The 23,259-nt window shown below is 38.5% G+C and overlaps 1 protein-coding gene across 2 annotated transcripts in view; it reads right to left on the bottom strand.

Moving 5' to 3' along the window:
• LOC146558206 (exostosin-1) overlaps nt 1–21,453 on the bottom strand; it is a 353,884-nt gene extending 332,431 nt beyond the window's left edge. Inside the window, exons 1-4 of one of the 2 annotated variants that reach the window (XM_085246143.1) lie at nt 21,054–21,453; nt 19,808–20,410; nt 18,353–18,772; nt 18,021–18,265 (exon numbers count right to left, since the gene is read on the bottom strand). In XM_085246143.1, the coding sequence (XP_085102269.1) occupies nt 18,021–18,265; nt 18,353–18,772; nt 19,808–20,104 (962 nt within the window). In that variant the 5' untranslated portion in view covers nt 20,105–20,410; nt 21,054–21,453. Of the gene's footprint in view, nt 1–18,020; nt 18,773–19,807; nt 20,411–21,053 lie in introns of both variants that reach the window. The other variant, XM_085246142.1, reaches the window with a different exon arrangement.
• Nucleotides 21,454–23,259: the final 1,806 nt, after the last annotated feature.

Raw genomic sequence — 23,259 nt, 5'->3', positions numbered from 1 at the left:
TATTAAAAATATATATATATATATATATATATATATATATATATATATATATATATATATATGTATGTATGTATGTGTGTATAAATATATCAATGTGTTTTGCAGTTATCCACATCAATAAGTTTGGATCATTTAAAGGGGCATTACATCCAAACTCTGTCTTTTAAATGAGTGCAATTTAAATGTCTCGTTTTCTAATAAACGTGTCAGTTGCTGATAGGATGCATGCAGGAGCGTTTCCGCAGGTCCTTCCTCCCTGCAGCTGTCAGATTGTACAATCAAAACTGCTCCCAACAAACATAGATGTTTACATCAGCGCTGTAAGTTCCACTATTTTATCAACCGATTCACACTACAACCTGGGTTTGCCTCTTATCTGTATTTAATTTTAATAATGTTTCTCTTCTGTGTCCTGTTTGTTTGTATGTGTTTTTCCTGCTGCTGTTACAACCAAATTTCCCCTTGTGGGACAATTAAAGGATTACTCTATTCTAGTCAAGAGGTTAGGTTTAGGTTCACATTAACTGCAGACAATTTAATGCATCGCATATGCCCCCCCCACACACACACACTCCACACCACACCACACCACCCCACACACACACACACACACACACACACACACACGTCAAAATGATCCTGTCTAATAAAGGGTAAATGCAAAAGATATCAAACTGGGAAAAGCTGGAGCCTGATGAAGATGACTCAGATACACAGTTATTAGTCTCATAATTAAAAATAGAAGCAACATAAATGCAGAAATGTTTGTAGTCCTGCTTCTTTCTTATAGATACACACACACATACTAAACATAGTAGATACATATTTGGGTCAAAAAGGAACTAAACTTCTTGCTGGTAACTCTGTCTTCATACAACTAAATGTTAATAGGAAGTAAATTGTATCATTTTTATTACTATTGATGATGTGATGTATGTTTTTTTAAAGAGGAAAATGCCAAATAAACCATATTGTAAAAACTGATGTCTTTTCACCTCTGTGCACCTGCAGGATGAGGATGAGGCTGCTGGCTGCTTCCCTCCGCCTGTAAACCATGACACTGCAGAAGTCTATAGGCCAAGAATAGCCGCAGGGCTTCAAAGTGCAATATCACATTTTCATAATGAGAACCAATGAGCTGTAAATCCCTGCTGACACGGTTATGGAGCGAGAAGAGCTTATGGCAGCGATACTGAAACTATTAAACAGTTGCCTTCCTCTGGTGCTAGGTATAGTGTGTGTCTCTGTGTGTGTGAGAATGTGAACATGTAAATGTATGTGTGTGTTTGTCAGCGGTAATAAGAAACAGTTGCATGTGCCTTTTCAGGAATAAATTCCCAGTGTGATACTTAGGAACATATTGTTTAAAGGCTGTACTTTTTTATTTATTATTAACCAAATCCCACATTGCCTTGGTCTAGGGGTGTGTGTGTGTGCATGTGTGTGTGTATAGGAGCTTATATGAGCTGGACAAGTTTGTTTTGTGAAACTGAATCTTTCATGGGTTTTCATTATTTCCCAGAATCAGTGCTGTAAAAGCTCTACACGTACAATAAATACATTACTAAAAGAAACACTGATAACTTTGTATTTCTTTATTATTGAATCTTTTCGGTCATTTCCCATATATTCATCCGTTTCCTTAACATCTATCCAGTTCAGGGTCATGGGAGGGCTGAAGCCTATCCCACCTCACACCCAGGCAGATAACCACTCACTCTCATATTCTAGCTTACAACCAATTTAGAATCCAATCTAATGTAAATCAAACATACTGTCTTTGGACTGAAGGAGAAAACCTGTTCACAAAGAATCCACAATAGCCCAGGGAGGAAACGCAAACTCAACACACAAAGGCCGGCAACAATCTGATCCAAGGCCTTCTCGCTGTGTGGCACTGAACCAGCATCCTTTCTGTAATCTTTAAAAACAATTAAAAATACGTAACATGTGTAAGAACGTAACAGATGAAAATATGAAACTGTGCAGGTACATTGTTTTGCCAAAAATACAGTACATTACTGTTATGGTTAGGTTATTATTCATTTAAATCTAAAAGATCTTCTTTATTGTCTGGCAATAGAATATTTTTTTTTTCATGTATTGGATTTTTAAGAGCTCTTATTAAAGAAGAAAATAGAGAGACTGAAGGAGAATGAGGGGCATCTGCTTAAAGATGTTCCACAAAGCAGTAGTCGTTTTTGTTTGACCCCTTCCATGTATTTTCGATCATTTTTTCCTGCTACCTCATACTAGTTCATAAAATAAAAATTGACACTGAAAACAAAAGCTGTGGAAGTAAATTTGTGAGAAGTCAAAATAATGGTTATTAATCGATCCTTGAATTCACCATGGTGCTGTCAGAGATCAAAAGCTTTTTATTCAAGGACACTCCAGCTTTTGCTCTGGGAAAAATATTTTTCCTCTATGTTGTCTTGCCTGCAGAAAATTGTAATAAATGCAAATGCTTAAAACAAATTAATTGCAAAGTTTTTGCTGGTTACGCCTATAGTAGGATGTACTGTTGTGTCTGCTTATGAGAACTGGCAGAGTGTAGTGTATGAGCTGGAAGGCACTCGTGCTTGTTTTTACAAATAATCAATTTTTCTTTTTACATCTCTTTTTTCATATCTCAAACAAATAAGCAAACCCCCTGACACTGAATCAAGACAGCCTTTGCTGTGGCATGGGTCCTTATCCTGTTGGTGGTAGCCATTAGAAGATTGGGGCATAAAGGGAGGCATATGGTCAGCAACAACATTCAGAACTGATTGGTACTGAGGGCCCAAAGTGTGCCAAGAAACCATTACACCACCACCAGCAGTCTGCACTACAAACCAGTATAAAGGGCATGCTGATAGCAACAAATTCTAGACATGTACAACTGAGAGACAACAAAAATCCAGATTCTATGTGCTGGGACAAATTTTTCCAGAGTTCAACCATGTCTGCTGCTACCAAACATGCTGATATCTGATACAAACTTAACTAAAACTCCAGGCCTTAATATGTAGGATGATTAGCTGATTATTGCAGAAATAATCAAGGTGCATCTATTCGATGTGTAGTAACAGCAAAATCAAACTCCAAAAGATACTCTGGATGTGCATGTGCCCATGTTCCATGCAAGACAACTCATATTCCTGTTTAGTATCCACGTCTCACTTTGTAATAAATCATAAAGGCTGCTGATATGAATTGTTAATAAAGAGATTTTCATCCAGTTTGCCTGCAGAGTATCCAGTTGCAAAGTATCCAGTCCAATCTTCCCCTCATGTAAGAAATCGGAGCAGTTTTCACTGAGCTGGAGAATCAACAATACAGCAGAAAATGCTTTAGGGAGTCATAATACAAAAAATACTTGATACTAAATCAACAACAGCTAAAATTGTCCCACAGTATATGGATTTCGGGAAGTAGAAAAGAGAAAAAGATGGACACTTCTGCTGTAATATGTGTGTGTTCAGGGATCTGTGGCTGCAAATGTTTGTGAAACCAAGCAGTAGAGAAAACTGTTCGACTTTTTGGACCATTTGTTTCCGCTCAGAAAAAACAAATACACAGGGTGACATGCAGCAAATGAAAAATCATACAAGAGCAACACTTTCTTGTTTCCTCTCTGATAAAGTTTCCTCTCTTTCCTGTTGCTGTGCACGTGTGTGTGTTTGAAACGTGATGGATTCACACTGCAATCCATCCTGCCAGGCAGTGGTTCCACTATTTTACCACCTCTCTAATTCCGTCCTCCTGGTCTTTCTCGGTGAGGATGGATGGCAAACATCCTGTTAAGCTCCCACACACCTTTACTTCAACTCAACTGATTGTCACTGCTCACCACACTAATGCACAGAGAGAAAAAGAAGACGAAATAAAGACAGCAAACTTTGGCAAAGAAATCAGAGTTAGGAAGAAAGGTTGAATGGAGATGGCAAAAGAGAAGAGAGAAAAAAAAATACTGTGATTGAGTCGAATTGTGTTCCTGGCTCATTTTCTGGGTACATAAGGATGTGCAGTCGAGTGAGAGGGCTGGCAACATTTCATGCTGCTGCAGAAAATGACATCCTTTCTGCAGACAGACAGCATAGCATCACATATACCCAGACAAAGACATTTTTTCAGCATGTATTGTTACTGTCAAACTGACGTGACGAAGAGTGGGCACTCACCGTTTGTTTGAGAAAAGCGAGACATAAATTGAGTTTTATTCTGGTATAAAGTGTAAAGTTCAAGCATATTTACAGAAAACCCGCATTCAGAAGGTTTACCGTTTTCCAAGTTTACTTTTAAGGAAACTTAGGAGACGCCCTGACAATTCCGAGTGCAGCCATCAAACCGGTCTCCTTAAGAGTTTAAGGTAGAAATTTCTTTACCCAACTACATCCTAAAGAAGAACAAAACTGCCTTGCTCATGAGCAGCTGCAATGTTTATACCATAAAAGTTGTAGCAAGTTGATTCACATTGTGAGTCATAGTACATTAAGGCAAAAGCACAGTTGTTGCTACAGTTGGTTGGAGAATGTGATTTCATTTACGTTAATGGAGTGCATGCTGTCAAGTGTTTTCCAGGCACAAAGGGAAAAGTATGTTATTTTCCACAGTTGTTGTGTTTGAAAACAATAGATAAATAAATAAAATCAATTTTAAGAATTTATAATAAAAAGTTTAGTAGCATAACATTTTGTTATTTTAATTTATTGTATGTTTCCCGTTTTAAATGATCAAAATATACAGTTATTATATTTTACCATTTTATTCATTTTAAACTATATTATATTAGACAGTATTAAGGCACTTAGTTCTTCACGATTTCACACCTAACTCGTTTGGTCCAGTAAACAATGGGAAATGCAAATAGGTGAAGCAACAAAGCACATGTGAGTTATTTTATGTTCTTTCTTACAGTGAACACTAGTAAATTTGTAAGTTTACTCACTTCCAAAGAAATGAACAGCCTCTTATTTTCATGGTAGTTTCCTAGAAAGAATATTAACCAAAAAATCCAGAAAAACACACACACACACACACACACACACACACACACACACACACACACACACACACTATATAATTATTTGCATGTAGCATGTTTGTCAGTAGGTTAGGAAGTGCAGTCACAAGTTTGAGAATCGATGGGAGGCACCGATTCGTCTTCTCTCAACTTTCTTACACTTTACACAATAATGTCTTTTTTACTTTGGAAGGAATTCCAGGAGGTGGAGACATTAATTCTCAAGTCATTCACTTTAGATTTTTTTTATCCAAGACGAGACATTGAAAAAACAGCTAACAGCCATTCAGCATGACAAAGTCTGCCAGGAAAGGTCAGGTGCAAATTTAATGCTGATTGCAGTTTACTTTAAACTTGCAAATTCAGTCAAGAGCTCAGACAAAAACTTAAGTCAATCAATCAGACAAATGTTTAAACTCACACAGTTTGCTGGCTTGTGTTCCTCACAGTGACCATTTGGCCTCTGATACTTTAACTTGTTCTTCCCAATAAGACTGACAGTGGGTCAAGTAAAATAAATGCCAAGGCCCCGTTGCACTAAATGCCAATCTATATTTGGATTTCACACAGCAAGAACTATTAACCTCTATTCATCTTCTGATTGGCTGCAGTAGTGAAGTCAAAGCTGATCAATAGAGTTTCCTTTTACCCTCCAACCAGCCTTGGCAGAAGCCTTCAATGCATTGACAAGTTCAGCTGTTCTTGTCTGCTGGCTGAGAAATCTGCAGCCATTTAATGGCCCCTAGAAACTCTCAAAGAGCCAGTAAAGAATCGTGTCTCCACAACTTTTATTAGTCTGAGTTAGGAGGAAATAAGAAGAGGATATTGTTTGTCAAAATGAATTATTTTTCATCTGTATTTACGGTTTGTTATGATTGTTTTTCAGAAGTTCTAATAAGATTTTATATTGATTTCTTATTACTGTATTCATCGGCCAGCTGTGGCCAAAGGAGGTCATTATTTACACAGCACATTTGCAGCCAATTTCTTTCCCCTATCGGAAGAGAAGAAACGTACAGAAAGAAAAAACACCTGTTTAGAAATAATAAATAAACTACATAAGGTGTCACCAAAAAAAGGAAACTGTCAGTTATCCATCAGACTCTGAATACACAAGATGAAATCATTTATTTCACTATATTCTTTCACACGCCTGTTGCCAAAAAGTTTCAAAAAGTCCGAATTTATATATTGAACATATCAAAATTCACACAATCCATCAGACAGGCTGGCTGACAGAGGCATTATCAAAAAGATTAGGGACCTTTTCAGTTTATATTTAGTGTGACTTGAAGGTTTTATTTTGACTCTTTGGACACATTTAAGAGAGAAAACAATTGTGGTTTGAGTTAAAATAGACCGTTTAAAGACACCAACCACATTAGAAACTCTTTCAGTCCCATGGCTCGTTGCACGGATGTTGATTACAAGCAATTTAACTGCAAATCAAAATGCAATTTAGTTGAACGGGGATGCGATTTTCAAGAGACAGGGCTCAGATTGTGTTGCTCGGGATCACCAGGTTTCTTTGACTTTATTCTAACAGTTTTAATCTTTTCTGTCATTCTTGTTGGGTAACTGAACCTCATTTTGATAGATATTAAAGATTTCATTAATTACTTAAACTGTTTATTTGGTTCATTTTCATGTACTTTACTGCAGCAACTGTTATTGAAAGAGTTTATTTTCTGAATGTTTGCAAGTGCATCGTTACAAACGGGGCGGTTTAGCCACCTTTTTGTTGCTTTAATTAGGTTTCTAATGTGGTCACACATGAAGTGTCTTAGAAGTCCTTAACTTGTCTCTCTCCTTCACTGAAACTGACAGAGTTTGTTGTTATTCTTCACGGAGCTCTTCATCATGACTTGCATCAAAGATGCACTAAGACAGCAGTAAACCCTTTTCCATGGGTTACTTTAGCTCAGCAATCGAAGCAGGAAGATGTGAGGAAAAGAGAAAGAGGCAGAGGAGTGAGGAAGAGTACAGATAAGGGGAATAAAGGAGAGAACAGGAGAGGAATGGAAAATGGAGGAGAAGATGAGAAGAATGAGAGGTGAAGAGACAGGATGGTGAGGAGTAAGGAAGATAAGCAGCAACAAGGGAAGAGGGCTTTAGCTTTTGATGTGTTTTAACAGAACAACTCACAACAAGCCCAGCAAGAAATAACTAAAAGAAACGCAGTGACAGCAGGCCACCCACATGACCACCGCTGACATTTCAATTAATACAGTCAGACACTTTTCTCCCATCATACATATTGGATACTGCAGCTGCCAGAGATTCACAGATGTGACAGCAGCTGTGTTTCCATCTGAATATATTTATGCATACTTGGACGCATCAAATTAAAAACACTGAACAGTGAGAGCCCATTATAATTAATTCATTTAGAATCTTTACTTTCTTTTGATGAAATAATTAGTGATGAAAGCACATTTGGTGAATGATGACAGAGTATCATGCGAATGCTTGGGGTCAAATATTTGTCCATTACGAGCTTTTAGAGATGCTGCTTGTGTGTCTTTATCAGCTTGTCAGGATATGTCATTTCACTTCTTTAGTACATGCAAATTCTGCAGAAAAGGGACATTTTCATGACATGTGATCTCTTCAGACCTTGACTACTACCTACTCTACAGTACTGTGAAAAAGTCTCGTTTCTCAATATTTTCCCAGCAAATTAGGAAGAACTTACAGCAATTTACTGAAATAAACATGCAAACATGAACGGAAATAAATGCATACTTGTATACAAGTTTGTTTTTGACCTTAATAAATGCAGAGTTTGTACATTTAAGTTTTAAAGTCAGCAATTTCTATGACCGCCTTTGTTCTTCAACATAGCTCTCTTAGGCAAGGTTTATTGGGAATTCTTTAAGTACTTTTCAGGACTTGTCCTTCAGGCTTCTTGAAGGACATTTAAAGCTCTTCCTCTTCTTTTGCCCCCTTTTCTTCTGTTCTCTGTCGAGATGATCCTTCTCTGCTTCAAATATTATTGAAGTCCTGAAAAATAAAGCTATTGCCAGTCAGACTTTCCAAATGGCATTGCATTGTGGAAAAAATCTGATGGCTTTTCTTCGTTCATAAATTCATCAGTTTTGACAAGATCCCCAAGCTGAAAGCCCCAAACTGTGACAGAGGTTCCACTATGTCTTACAGATTCAATTCAAATCAACTCAATTTATATAGTGCCAAATCACAATGGCAGTTGCCTCAAGATACTACATATTGTAAGGTAAAGGTAAAAACTCCTGACCCCCTTGGTTTAAATTTGGATTCATCGCTTCATAAGACCTGCTCCCACTGATTTTCAGTCCAGTTATTGTGTAATTTGGCTTACCACGTAGATATACCTGACACTTCTTTTTTTTGTCGTCCTGTTCCAGTTTCCTGAAATATTTTCAGAACACTGCACACCATAAGAAGACAAGCCAGGTTTTTGTCTAATAGCTGTTTGAGAATCACCTCGTTGGTACAAAAATACTATTTCATGCCTGTCAAACTGTCTTAAAAAAATTAGAACAAACGGTGTTTTTGCAACAGGCTGCCAGTACCACAGTGCGTAAAGACACCATTTAAAAGTGTTCAATTAAATTAAATAAAATTGCTAAATTGTCTCATATGTGTAGAAACAAAACTGGTTTATCCCTCGAGTTAAGTGCCTTCTTTATGCTTGAATGATTTATAGATCTGTGTAAAGTAGATTAACAAACACCTTTCCTCTTAAAATGATTAGGTTCATGGACTGGACTGAAAACGTGGAAAAAATTATGTGATGTATTAAAAATACAAGGGTGTTACACCAAACTTGGCCAATCAATTCACATCGGCGCATGCCTGGTTGGTGGTTTAACTTTGCTTTGCTGAATGTTTTGTGAGAGTTCATCCCAAAGCTCTTACATTTCTCCTCCATTCAGGCTACACATTATCAGCACAATAAAAGCTTGATTCAAACAACTTAAGGGGGTCAGAACTAAAAGTGATGCTGCACTTTGGACACTTTGTGACATCTAGACAATAGCCTGTCAGAGTGGCCTGCTCGGACAAATATGGAAATGTGTGGTATAAGCACTATGAGCTTAGAAAAGGAAAAGAGAGGCTAATGGATAGACAACACACTCTTTTCTTTGTGAGACCAACAAATTAATCAGTTGTCAGGTTTTTTTTAAATTTTCCATGTTTTTGTGAATACAAGACAGAGTCGCTCACAGCACTTTGGTCAGTACATCTGTTTGTACAACAACACAGGTCATGAAAAATGTCAAATTATGATTGGACCAACAGGTCTCTCAAGTCTGTTGGCTAAATTTCTTTAATAACACATGACTCTACATTCACTCATAATCTGGTGCAACCATAAAGAAATCCTTCAGTCTTAACATGGCATTACACATTTTATTCTAGATAGTGTAAATAAAATATTTAGTCTGTTAAGTTCAATTCAACAATGTTTTTATGTGTTTTCTACCCTCACTACAAGTGTAGGTGTACAGCTATAAAGCAAGCAGAGGATACCTCCAAAAAAGGTGAAGACCTGAGTTGGCCTATGAAATCTTTACTGAAAGATTTACTGAAGCTGTAAAATGATGCATTCGGTGAAACCTTCAGGAGGGTAATTACAGTTCAATTCCAAAGAGAGACCAAGCATGGTGACAAAAACCTGAATTCACAAGCGTGCAGGCTACTAGCTAAACCAATTACATTGTGCAAAAAGTGGAAAACTTGTATATCCAATTCATTTATGGCACATTTAGCTCAGAGTTGCGTGCCAGCTGCTGTTTCATGTTATTGCCAGTTTAGCACCATGAAACGGGTCTTAACTAGCTTCACACCTTTTCTGTTGTTGCCTCACTTATTATGACTTGATCAATCTTTGCTATTAGCTGAAAATGAAGGATACTGACAGCTTACAACATGCTGGTAAATTTACTGTCTTTATATCCAATTCAAATTCTAATTATACTGTTCTGACCAAATTTATTAGAACACCTGTCATTAAAACAAGAAGAAATATTTTAAAGATCTGTCAAAAAGTTATTTATAACTAGAATTTATATTGGTATTTAACAGAAAAAAAACCTAATTAGCATCAATTTTTATACACAAATTTAAGACAACAGTCTGGACGTCTATGAGATGTCAAATAATTAAGCATAATATTCAGGCAAATAACATTTTTCTGTTTAGGACTAGCAAATAATTCTAAATTGGCATCTTAATTTAAAAAAAAAGAATTTTTTTAATAAAAACTGTAAATCTGTAAATTTGTGCATAACAACAATCAGATTTTTATTTTAGCAATAAAAACACAATTTTGATAAAAGAACTTATTGGTGGATTAAACATTATGGAAACATTAATCATTTAGGGCAGCTGTGGCATAAACCTTGACCTGAGTGGTTTATGAGTCTAATAAATTTGTTAAGCACTGTAAATACACTCTCCTATAAATAATCGCTTCATTTACAGCAAAGATGGAATATTTTTTGTGTGTGTGTGTGTATAAAAATGCATCCGTTGGCATTTAAAGGCCATCGATAACTGAACTGCCACAGAAAGCTGAGATGGGGCCAGAAAGAAAAACGGAGCTTATCCTTGTCAGTGTGTTGTCAGTCTAAAATGCATTGACAGCACATACTGTGATTTAAAACAGATCCTGGTTAGTTATACAAAAACACAATTGCTGGCAAGTTATGCAAATATTTAAAATTGCAGAAGTAAATGATAAAGAAAAAACTATTCAGGTAGGGGGAAAAACAATTAACTTAATTTAGAAGAAAAAAAGTTTTGTTGGCCTCATTTTTTATATTTTCTTGTAAAAATAACTAATTCCTTTAGAGAAACATGGGATCCCACAGTTTCAGCACTTTTAATTAATGAGAAAATAAAACGTAACTGGCAGTTTAACACTTCAGCATATACTGTGTATTTTTTTGTGTGCTCCAGCCTGGCATTCCTCTCGGCCGGTGCAATCCTCATATTCAACAAATCATACAGAAATGCCAGCCCACAGTCCCTCCCCCGAACTCAACATTTTCCAATTCTCATCCATTCTTCACTGTGTTAATCTGCACAGATGATAAATTTGTGGTTGCAGTAGGCCAATTCTCACCAAACACACACACTTACACACACACACAACCTGTTTAATGTGCAGCTTGGCCACTGATTTAGCTAGGTGTATTTAAGAGTTTAAAAATATGTTGTCACAATGTCAGATTTCTTCATTCAAAGATAAAAATGATGGAGTAGACAGAAGCAGAGGAAATGTGATAATTCTGTTCATAAACTGAAACTCAGACTTGAAGAAATTCAACAAACTGAATCTGTACGTGATATTTTTGACAGTAAGTTAACCATTTATGATTTTTTTTAAGCTTGTGTGAGATTACTAGACAGTTAAAACATGTGCACGTTGCATAGTTTGCAGTGTTGTGATAAAATTTGGAATAATGGACTAATGTAGCCTGATGGAGAGAGCCTATGCTGTCCTTGTTCACTGAAAGGTTAAAGTATCACTTATCAATTTGAATTAAAGATAAAATATTCCCAAGTGTCTCTTAGCAAGTTCCACTTTCATGCTATAGGTAGACATAGGGAAAAAAAACAAAAACAAAAAAAACACCCATGCTAGCATGGTAGATTTAACAGTTAAATGTGCAAGAGCAGTAAACCAGCATTTGAACAGGTCATGTGATAACTTAGTCTGTCCTCAATGAAAACAAGCCCACTGGAGCTCACAATACAATCAATTTTGGAGTTACTTTTAAGGTGAGTCATTCTTTCTTTTTTCAGCACTACGCTGGATTTCAAGGTTTCCCAAACTGCCAATTTCAACTTTTACCACCGCCAATCGAGACAAAACAAGAGAGGAGGTTATGAGCAGGAAGAAAAAAAATGAAACAACATATTTATGGCTTGAACAGGACACCTCGCATCACATCTGGCTAGCCTCCACACTACTCTTTCTTTCCTTTCCTGTTTTGATCCTGTAAGCTATCATCAAAGATGTGACAGTGATCTGGATTAAACATTTAATCTGCTTTTCTGTAAATTAACCCTGAGCCTATGATATCAAATTGTCTTTGGGGAGACTCTTCTGTATAGCAAAGCTCTAATTGGTTCAGCTGGCTGTTATCTATGTACAGTAAAACAGCGTGAGTTCAATTTGGTGCCTCTCAGAGGGAGGTGAGATTTCTATCTATCCCCTTCATTCACAGCTTAATTCAATTGGAGGGCAATTATCGACCGCCCCAAGGCTTCAAGATCCTCATTGGTTTCTGTTCCCATCAGGGAGTCTCGCAGTGTAGGATCCCCCCTGACTGCACTGGGTGATGTCTGTATCGATGTGCTGTGTGTAAGACACCAGAGGAAGCAGCAGCAAACAGGCAGGAAGGCGCTCTCAGTCACAACCTCGAGAATCAAAAGATTCTTAAGCTGGATTCATCTGAGTTGTTTAACAGCATGAAGCTTTAAACAGCAAACTTTTATCCTTTTGGAATAAGAATCATCAAACTTACCACATGACAGATTTTGCCACAGACACCCAGAAAATAAAAACAAGCTCAAAAATTCATTAAACAAAAATCTAAATATCAACAAAACCAACTGGCCTACAGTTAATTATTTCATTCCCATTTTGTTTTCTTCAGTGAGCCAAAAATCGGAGCCATGTTTTTAGTTAACATGATCTGGAATGGCACCTGTAACAATGAAAAGTGATTAAATTTGGCCCATTTACCCTCTGACTTCATGTTTTTGTGCATCCCTGGACTAGTTTCAGCACTGCTGCTGTTGACTCATTGCTCAAGACCGCAAACAACCACAAACATAAACATCTGTGTCAAACTGACCTGCCTTATCAATTTAGTCCTCTGGGTCAGACTGTCGCTAAATGCAGAGTTCGACATCCTCTCAAAAATAAAACTGAGCAAAAACATTGAAGTGGCACTGGTGATTTACTTTTTGGACAAAATATTCTTAATGCAAACTTTGCACACCTTAGGTCTGACTCGCACAGGCACAGAGACCTGCTGCAAACCCCATGGAAACCTATGGTTCCAAGGGACAAATGTTGGCGGGTACTTTGAGAAGAATTTGGAAATAAAACCAAATTCTAAACCTGCATATCGATTGCAATAGAAGGTCCCAGCTTCTGTAAAAATCTGCTAGTTAACTATGAAAATTTAAAAAGTGTGATGCAAATTACAAACTAAGAGCTCTTTTTTTTTTTCCTTTACTTTTTTGGAGTTTCACAAGTGATTCGTAAGTAGTCCTGCAGTTTGTATTAATGAGACAGTACAGGACAGCAAGCCCTCACCAACGAGTCAGGCAATTCACATTTTTACCAAGGAACCAGTAGTTACCACCGGTCCAGAAGTCCAAAAGACGACCACATTGAAGGGTGGATTTGCCAAATTTTAGTCAGACATATTTATTCTTATGGGTGTAGTCCTAAACTCTTTGATCACACCTTGCATTTTTGAATATTTTGGCTAACTGGATCCATTTAAAAAGAGAACCGTGTGAATATGGTCATTTATACAAGAGAAATGGTGTTATTAACACAAAATCTAATGTTCACATTAGGGCTGTGCGATATGACCAAAATCTCATATCCCGATATCAAGACATCTATCGTCCGATAACGATATAAATCACAAAAATGTAACATTTTCTGTAAATTCTGTGAATCTCGGGCAGCTCGACTTGCGTGAAGTGTTTCCAGCTGCGCGTCGTGTACCTGGAGTCCAGTGTTTTAACCGATACATGAAACTATACATTTTTAGACGTAAGTCGTAACGGCCGCCGTTTTCTTTGTGAGTATTTATTACACAAAAAAAAAACCTGTTCTAATGTTTGAGTCTAAGGTTTATTTTTTAGCACCTGACGGCTCTTTTTTGCTTCTCATCCGTAAATACTTTGCATTTTTCACGTGATTCTGTTTATTTTGAAAAGTCTCAACAGGATCTTGAGCTTTATTGTGAAAGGTTTATGTGGAAAATAAACGAGTGGACACGCGGTGGTTTTACCGTCGCTGTTGCTAACGACAACGCATAAAAACAAGCGCTTGTCTGTCTGTAGTGTGATTATATTAAATATAAGAGAAAGAGAGAACTTTAAGAAATTAATATAGCCACTACAGTGACCATCAAAATAATGAAAAAATATTGCTGTAAACAGTTTATTTTGCGACACCACGAAACAAACGATAGCGTAACATGAAACGATAGATGTTTTTATATCATCATCCGATATATATCGTTATATCGAACAGCCCTAGTTCACAACCTTGCATTCAGATCTCAGTCTACAAAAAGTATGGACACATTTCTTTACTAAAGTTTGAGTTTCTCCAGCTTTAAATAAAAATGGAAGTATTTAGAATTTTTGCATGATCAAAATAATTATCAGTTCTGTAATATTTGCTGGATTAAGCCAATTTAGGTTACGTAACACACCTTTATTCAAACCCTTTGTTTGTTGTATTTAAGTCTGTGCTCCATATGTTTTTCACTAATGAGACAAAAGTCTCTAAATGCGTTGTTGTCAATTATTAGTCCAAGTGCTCAGTCTGGATAGTCTTAAATAATTTCTGCACAGAAAAAAAACAAAAAACAACAGTGGCTAAACAGACTGTACAAGCTGCATACTTGTAGTTTTCCCACAGCGTGCTAGAATTTACCATCAACCATCAATTTCTTAAACAGCAAAGCACACATGAAGCAGAGCTCTACATACCATCTCATGTGTCTCATCTGACAAAGTAAGTTCCCCTTCACACTTAATCACTTTTATTATTAGTAAGACAGACACCAAGCTTTAAAGTTCCTTAAAATGTCTTGTTAAGTCAAATTACGAGAAAGAAGAACAAAAGAGAACCTTAGAGCAGAACATTTGGTATTTAATAACAGCCTGATATCACACCGAGACTGAGAAAATGATTAATGTACTATTTAATTAGTGAGGCAGGCTTATAAGCACTTTGTGTTCAGGAGCATATGGATTATTGCCTTTTGTGCTTTATTCAGCATTGAGTACATGGTGGATTTCTTTTCGAGTACCTTTAACATACATTATGTTGGTTTTTTTTCTTCCCTAAAAGCTGCTCATAAAGCCACTAGTTTTACCAGCCAGCTTCATTAAATCAACACATTTTCATGAACAAGTTCAAGTTAAATAAAAGTCTTAATGTACTCTTGTATTGTATTGTCTAGATTCGTCTGAAGCAACAATCCTCCTACCATACAACACACCTACAGGAAAATGTTCCAATACATAATAAATGAAGTGACTATTAAAGACAAACGGGGCTTTCAGCGAACACAGTGGTCACGTATACCATTTCCAATTTGTTATTCTTATTTTCTGAGATAGTTTTATATTTTGTCTGCATTCTAGAGACATGTGCTCTCAGCATGCCGTCAGCTGCTGATAAAGTATTGGTACCGGCCTGTGAAGCAACAAGAAATGCGATCCTGTACCACTGATTACAGTCATTGCACCTTCAGAAACACACCGCAGTCCATTAGCAGTGGGACACTGACAGATTTTTCTTTTGCTGTGCTGGCTTTGTACTGCAGCACATTCGATTTGAAATGAAAGAGAAACCGAGGGGTTCATCTATTGACTTTTCATATACAACCTCCAACTTCAGATAGTGAAATGTTTCCAGTAAATAAAAATATACCAAGCGATGTCAACAGTGAATGTTTTAGAGGATTTTTATGCTGGATCAGAGGACCACACACACACTCCATGGAGAAAAGGACTGAGCCACCTAAACATTACATCTGCAGGAGCTGCTCAGCAATAGAAACTCATGACATGAAGGTCCCAGCTTTTTTATTATATGTTATATATGTTAATGGCAGTTAATCTGCAGCTTATTCTATTGCAGTACCTTGCTTGTATTCAGTGAGCTCTTTCGACTCACTCTTTCACAAATGTTTGTGAAAGCAGACTGCATGGAGAGATGCTTGATTTTATATATCTGTAGCAACGGGATTAAGAACACCTGAGTTCAGAGATTAAGAGGTGTGGCCTTATAATTTTGCCCAATATAATATATATAGGATCATTGGTGGTGACAAAGACGCATCAAATTATTGCCCTCTTTCTCCATTTGTGTTTTAGCATCTTTCACCGTGTTGTTTGGATTTTAAACAGCAAACAGCTTAACAGGTTTGCTACAGAAGATGTCCATTTTCCAGCAAAGTCAGTAGTCACCTTTGTAGCATTAAACTCCAATTAGATGTTTGAAAGTAGCTCCTGAACATAGGAGAGCATGTAGCTGCTAAAGACACTTATTATTTTGAGAGTCCCAGCAAATTTATACTTAAATGTATGCCGTTGATACGTTGTAACAGCAAACCCCTCTAAATTAACCCGTGTTACAACCTGTCTGGAAATGTAACTTGTGATTGGCCTGTTCAATACCTCTGATTGCTCCTGTGCATTTCCCGATAATGTTTTGGTGTCGTTTTGGAAGATCAGTGAGAAAACAACAATCATTGCTTCAATGTAAGGACTCACTGATGTCAGCATTTTATTCGTTTCCATCTTAGCTGGGACTGCATAAAAAGCACCAAGAGACAATCACAAGTTAATTAACACATAAAACACCATGCATGAATGCTGGCAAGCGTGTCAGCCACTTACGTCGATTACAGAGTAGGCTCTGCGAACACTCACAACAGAAGTCGAAATCAGCCGTTAGGCCACAGTGAAACCACATCTAAAAACAATTCAGTTGTTAGACTTCTTGCTGTGACTGTGAAACTTGTTTCTGTTCTCACTAAGTGGCCAAAACATATCAGTAATGTATTGATGATCTTACAAGCGAAGTATTAGCAGATTTCCCAGAAGTGGATTCAAAGTAGTCCTAATGAAGGCCACTGAATAAAGTTTATAGTCTGCAAGAAACCCCGAATTCACTATGAGTGAAATCAGATTTTCAGACCAAGTTTCAACATTAAACCCATTACAACCTTAACTGTATGTGAGGGACCATTGGAACATTTTATTTAAGAAAAGAAAAAGTCCAAACTACTGTTCTTGATTGAACAATGTCTCAGATGCAATATTTGCTGACTCCTCTGTATGCAGATTCTTACTGTAAAATTTAAGCTGCTGTTTGACAGCACTGAGCTTTCCTTCGGACCTCGACAATTTCTAAACCTAAAATATGCAACAGATGACTCGGACTAACAAAGTGAGACGAGTCAAGAATGGTGCGTCTGTTTCACTCTAAGTGCAATGGAGTCTCTTCTTTCAGCTGTCAGCTCAAGCTAAAACTTTCAAAAGGTGAACTTCTCGGCTCAGATCGCTTTTCTCTCGACCAACTGCTGAGCTGACAAAAACTTTCCATCTTTCAGCCGATGCTTCTCTGCTCTCCTGCTCCTCTCTCTCTCCTTCACACACGCACATTACACAAACCTGCACAAATACCCTCACTTTTCTGTACCATTTTGTCTCATGAGCACAGCGACACTGAAGCTCAACTCCCATGGCAATTGTGAAGTATGTGCATGAAAGCATCCAACCTGTTTAATTCAAATAAAGAAGAAGTGCTTCAGGCACAGCAGCCCCCAATGCTCAACATTGTGAAGAAGGAGAGTTTGCAGCCAGTAAACCAAATTTGTAAAGATTGACAGTACTAACATGCAAACTCCAACACAACAAGCACTTGTGAGGAGTTGTAATGATCCACAAACTCGCTGCATTTGAAATAACCAGCAGCAAGAAGCAGCTGATAATGAGATCGCATCACAACTTACTTCTTCTAAAGTGTGTGCTAGCTGATCTGTTTCAAAACACAATAAGCACTGCATTAACAGATGAAAATATCCAAGTCTGCAAGGACATTACAGTTTAAAGGTGAGAACCTCTTTGCATGGAATGCTAATGCACGGAGCACGAAAAGCATTCAGACCAAGAAATCGACTTTTAAAGATTTCAAAGCCACTTAAAACTACAAAAAGGTGAAAGAAACATCACAAATCAATCTTACTTTGAGTAGTCTTCATTATCTCTGTCACAGCGTGAGTCCTTATGTTTCTCCCAGTCTTTGCCATGTTTACATGTCGTCAGCAGAATAATATCTTCCCCATTGTGGATGTGATACAAAGCATTCCTGGTCTCCGAACCTATACCAGTTAAGTACCTTTTCCCTTTGAAAACCAGCTGGTACTTCCTGGAAGGTGGTGCATCGTTAAGTGTCAGATAACCTATGCCCCCTCCTTTTAGCGGATGATCCTTTGAGAATAGAGGGATGGAAATATCATAGTTAGGTCGGAAGTTGACAACATCTGCACTGGCCTTGGCCAGCATGGCCTGTCCCACCTCAAAGCCCAAATCCTCAGTGTAGTCCGGCCAAGTCCCAGAGTAAAGGTTGAATATGAGGTGATTCCTGCCATCGTTCCACGTGGGTAGGTTCTGGATATGCGATCTAATGTTTTGGACGTACTGCACTGAGAGCTGGTCCCTGTCCAATGTGTCCACAGCTAAAATAAAGAGACAGGCCCTCAAAGGGTCTGTGGTGTGGAACCGGGACTCTTCAATGGAGGTCAAGATCTTCTTGTAGGTCTCTGAGATCTCGCTGCCTCTCTGTTGAGGGTAGATGTAAACCTTGAATCCCGACTGGCAGCGAGCAAAGTCAAAGCAGGTTTCCATGCGGCAGCGCTTGTTCTTGTAGATGTTGTCACGGATCGCCCGTCGTTCACGAGGGGAGGTGTGCTGATGATGGAGCTGAGGGGTGTCCTCCTGTATCCACAGAAACAAATGTATCTATTAACATCACACCAATGTTTGTGCAGTACAGTCAACTCTCCATTAAAACAAATTCCAAAAAACCCCCAGAAACGAATAAATAGTTTGCACTCAAAACTGCATCTCTGACCTAATGGGATTTCTAGATAGTGACGCTTTTAAAAGTTGTCTCCTGCTGAAAACTGCTTTTGAAAATTCATGGCTGGAAACTGCTCCCTCATCATTACTGACTGGCCTGTTGCATTACTTGCAATCCTGAATTCTTCAGCTGGTAATTTGTGCTTGATTTCCCCAAAGCAATGGTGCTTAGCCATCTATGCTTGTAATCCCTTAAAGCAAACTAATGTCTATGCACAAGAACTTGCATATCTGCTTAGACAGCAGTAGTATGTGAAAAGAAACAAAGTAAAGCAGTGTAGTTGGATATGCAGAAAAGCCACAACGTGACACGCTGCATTGATGCCATGAATTGGTACTCACTTTGCAATATCCACAGCATTTTCCCCTTAATTCTGAATATCGCTGTAACTTCCTTGAATTTAAAATTCTTTTTAAAGTGTTTTTGCCTTCCTAAAAGTTTCCTCTCTCTTCACTTCTTTCTATAACACCTACCACCACCAACGCTTAACACTAGGCTATTTTCAGCATGAATGCCTGGTAAGAGCTCAGCCAAACAGAGATGTTTCGTTTGCAGATATTTTGATTTGAATGAAAGAATCTTTTTTCACTGGTAGAGAAAATACTAAAAAAAAAAAACAACAACATCATAGTGTTATCATCATCATCATTACATAATTCCCCATAGAGATCAATAAAGTATTGTGATTCTGATCTTGTGACCCCCCCCCTTACAGCTTACAATCACAAAAGCTTTGAAACCATCCTCCTTAACTCAGTTTTACTGTTCTGTCCTGTTGTTGGACTTTCATTTTGATCACTAAACACTTATAAATTGGACTTTTTCACTTCTTTTTGTTTTTACTTAAAGAGCTTTCATTGTTTCTTTTCTTATAAATCATTCCAGTCTACCTCCTGCTCTCCTCCCTCCAAATACGGCTCCAGCAGCTTGGTCGACTCCGGCCAGTGTCTGGGTGGTCTGGATGGATTTCTCTGGGGCAATGGCTGGGGCTGGTAGTACACTTCCTTACTTTGGCGGTAGTACTGGTATTCTTGTTGGTGGTACTGATGATACAGGGGGTACTGGGGAAACTGATGATACTGGTATGGCTGCTGTTGGAACTCCCCAATTTGCAGACCCCACAGATATATGAGGAAGAGAAGACCGGCCCCCACAGACACAAGCAGGTACCTCTTCTTGGCCTGCATGTGTGCTGTAGGGGGAGGAAAAGGAGGAGGTGGTGGGTCTGGGGAGGGAAGAGAGGAGAATAGGGTGGAGGTTCACAATAAAACGAGGTGGGCAGCAGGTGTGAGAATAGTGATGGAGCTGAAAACGGATCAACTTAGAGATTAAAATAAAACAAGTATTAATAAAAGGGAGTAAAAGCGTTGACAAAAGGATGCCAAAAGAAAGCAGGGAAACGGGAACGAGGAAATGACGAGGAGAGGGGTTGCAGGGAGGTAGATGCAGGTCGGCTCTCTACCCACAACTCGGCATTTTGGGTTTTGGCGTCACTAAAAGAAAACATAAATAGAAAATTATCAATGAAATAAGATATCGGAGTTTCTGAGACAAACATTTTTTTAAATAAATAATTGATACAATATTGCACGGAAAAAAATCAGAATAACAGCGTAGAAGCTCTGTGAAAAATGTTAAACCATATCTGAGCACCTTTACTCAACACAATACATGTCATAAATACACAAAAATGTGCCTAAAGACACGGCATTAAAATAATAAAAGCCCAAGCTGATTTGTACACGTTAATTTTGTTTTGATATTTAACTTTTTCAAAAAGTTTTTGTTTTTTGCTAAATGTGACATGGACGGCTCAGTAGCGCTTCTGACTTTCTTAAATAGTATGCAGAGCCCGGTGTTCGCTTAAAAACTGAATTGCCTGATAACGGTGGCTGTTTCGACATCATCGTCACAGCGCAGGGTGTCTCGTTAGGGGCGAAAGAGTGTCGCTTGATGACAGGTTCGCCACTAAAATGCAGCATTTCTGAAGGGAGTTTGCAGCGAGCTACGCGTTCAACACATGGGCTGTTTTTGCCAGGAAAACCACCTCTATTATTAACTCTTTAGGAATTTCCACCTTACAAATTATATTTCATAACTCTTTAGTAAGCGTAATTCCTAATTGAATCCTCTCACCTGTTTGTATAGAACACCTGTGGTTCCAGGAAGTGTCCGCTGCTCTCCCCTCCAGCTCGTGGAGGAATATCCACTTCGGAAACACATTCTTCATGAACCCTCGAACTGTAAATCCATTAGCAAATGACACGCTATGTTGAAACCACGTGCGGAAGGAAATTCACAGAGATCCACTGTGCGCTGCCTTCATGTTCCGCCGCGTCCCAGTCACAAACTTTCCGCGAGACAGGACCACAGTCCCGGCGGAAAACACAACACAGCGAGCTGTGAACGCGATAGGTTCCCACAGTGAGAATTCAAATGCACACTCATCTGCCAGAAGAGCCGCGATCACAGCGACAGCATCCATCCAGAATTAAGTCGGTTAAACAAGGCGCGTGCATCTCCAATCAGCATAAGCCATGCCCCCCTCTCTCAGAAACCCACAGCAAGAGAAGACCCAAACTTTGAAATTGAAATCCACATCCCCCCCTCTGTGCGCTGCCGCTCACAGTCAGAAATGAGCAGAAATCATCATCATCCCAGGTAAGTTAAGGAGACGCCGGCGCACCTGATCTGGAGAGATGCGTATCAATAAAATCCTTTCAGGAGCGTCTTCGACCGGCGGGAGCGTTTCTCTATGGAGTAAAGCAAATGGATCAAATAAGCATCACAAGAGAACACTGATGTTCTTCTGGGCTATCAAAACGAGAATACGGGGTTCCAGTAGCATTTCCATCCTCACGTTTCCATCCTGAAATCCTCAACTGGATCCGAGCTGCTGCACCGTACAGCATCCAGCAGCAGCAGCAGCGCTGATAAGCCAGACAGTAGCAGGCTGGCAGACTTGGGGGGGGATCGGAGTATGCACGGGGAGTCTGTTTGCTCCGATAAGGTGCAGGAGCCCGCCATAATTCAGGATCTCCCAGTTTGCATTTGTAAATGTGTTTGTATCTGGTTAATGGAGCGTGCAACAAAAACACAAGACGTCCCAAGAAATTACTGAAATCACAGATCACGGGGAAGTCCCAGAGGTGCACTCACAGGTCCTCTGGGTCATTCCTGCTTTCATTTTACAAATCAAACTCCATTCAGAAAACTGCAAATGTTGGACTTTAAAAAGTTGTAAAACACGACTTGTTGCAATAGTACAGTTTAACCATGTGGGATGCGTGTCTTTTACATCTTGTAGCTGTTTCAGCCAACGTCACTGAGTTCTGTTTAGCGCTCATTTATTATATTTTGACGACACGCTGAAATTGCAGGCAGTAATTTGAGGAGTCTGTGCGAGTTTACGCTATACCTGTGCATCTTAAGGTTAAGATGGCGTATAAAAATCGCGCAGGGATTAGTTAAGTCTCGGTGTTTTGCAAACATGAGAACTTTTAATTAACTCGTGGAATCGCTCAGTGAGTCCAATATTGGGCCCAATTATTCAACTTTGACCATCTGGTCCACTAATCTATGTGTCTGGCGCTTAATTCATGTAGCTGCTTAAATTTGTATTGATGCAACTGATGGAATAAAATTAATTTGCAAAGGATCTAAATAGATGTCATTATCTCATAAATTAGGGTTATACAGATGTTGTGAAGCCGCAACGCCACAAATGGTTGGTGCAGCAAACAGCGCCATCTTGTGGCAATTTATTTCAGCCTACATTTTTAAAAGCAGCTCCAGGTCTGTGTTATTCATATAAATCTGGCAAAAATGTAGAACTTTGTAATGATAAAAACCAAATAACTGGATCTTCTCGGGACCAAACCGTACTGGAAGGCAAGTGAGCTTTTTACAGTGAGGCATGTCAAACAGGTTTTTCAAAATAACAGCTCAAACTATTGCCGTTTTGGAACATAAATGGACCGTGTTGAAAGGAGCATCCACGCTGCAGAGGCTCTGCATACCGATTTTCAAAGCTGTGCCAGACTCCTTCAGGCAGGAAGAGGCACATGTCTGACAAATAATTTAGCTATAACTGCATATGGCACTTTAATATTAATCCACACTCCCTCTGATGCTGAGCGGTGATAGAGACATTTATGTAGAAGTCGTGGAAGAACAGAGAGAGCATAATGCAGTAAACATCTCTCTCTTGCATCTTCTGCTGTGCATGCTGCAATATGCATCAGGTATTCAGACTTTTACTTTTCATTTCTTTGGTAAATTTATATTTCTTAGCTCTTACATTCTCTTAATGTACCGCATTAATTGAAGTGTATAGAAAAAT

Source organism: Mchenga conophoros, linkage group LG15 (assembly GCF_057382185.1).
Source record: "Mchenga conophoros isolate Kocher_MC1m ecotype Shallow Benthic linkage group LG15, M_conophoros_male_GT1.1, whole genome shotgun sequence".
Taxonomy (NCBI): domain Eukaryota; kingdom Metazoa; phylum Chordata; class Actinopteri; order Cichliformes; family Cichlidae; genus Mchenga; species Mchenga conophoros.
The sequence above is the reverse complement of the archived record's forward strand: the minus strand, read 5'-3'. Positions and strand labels throughout refer to the sequence as shown.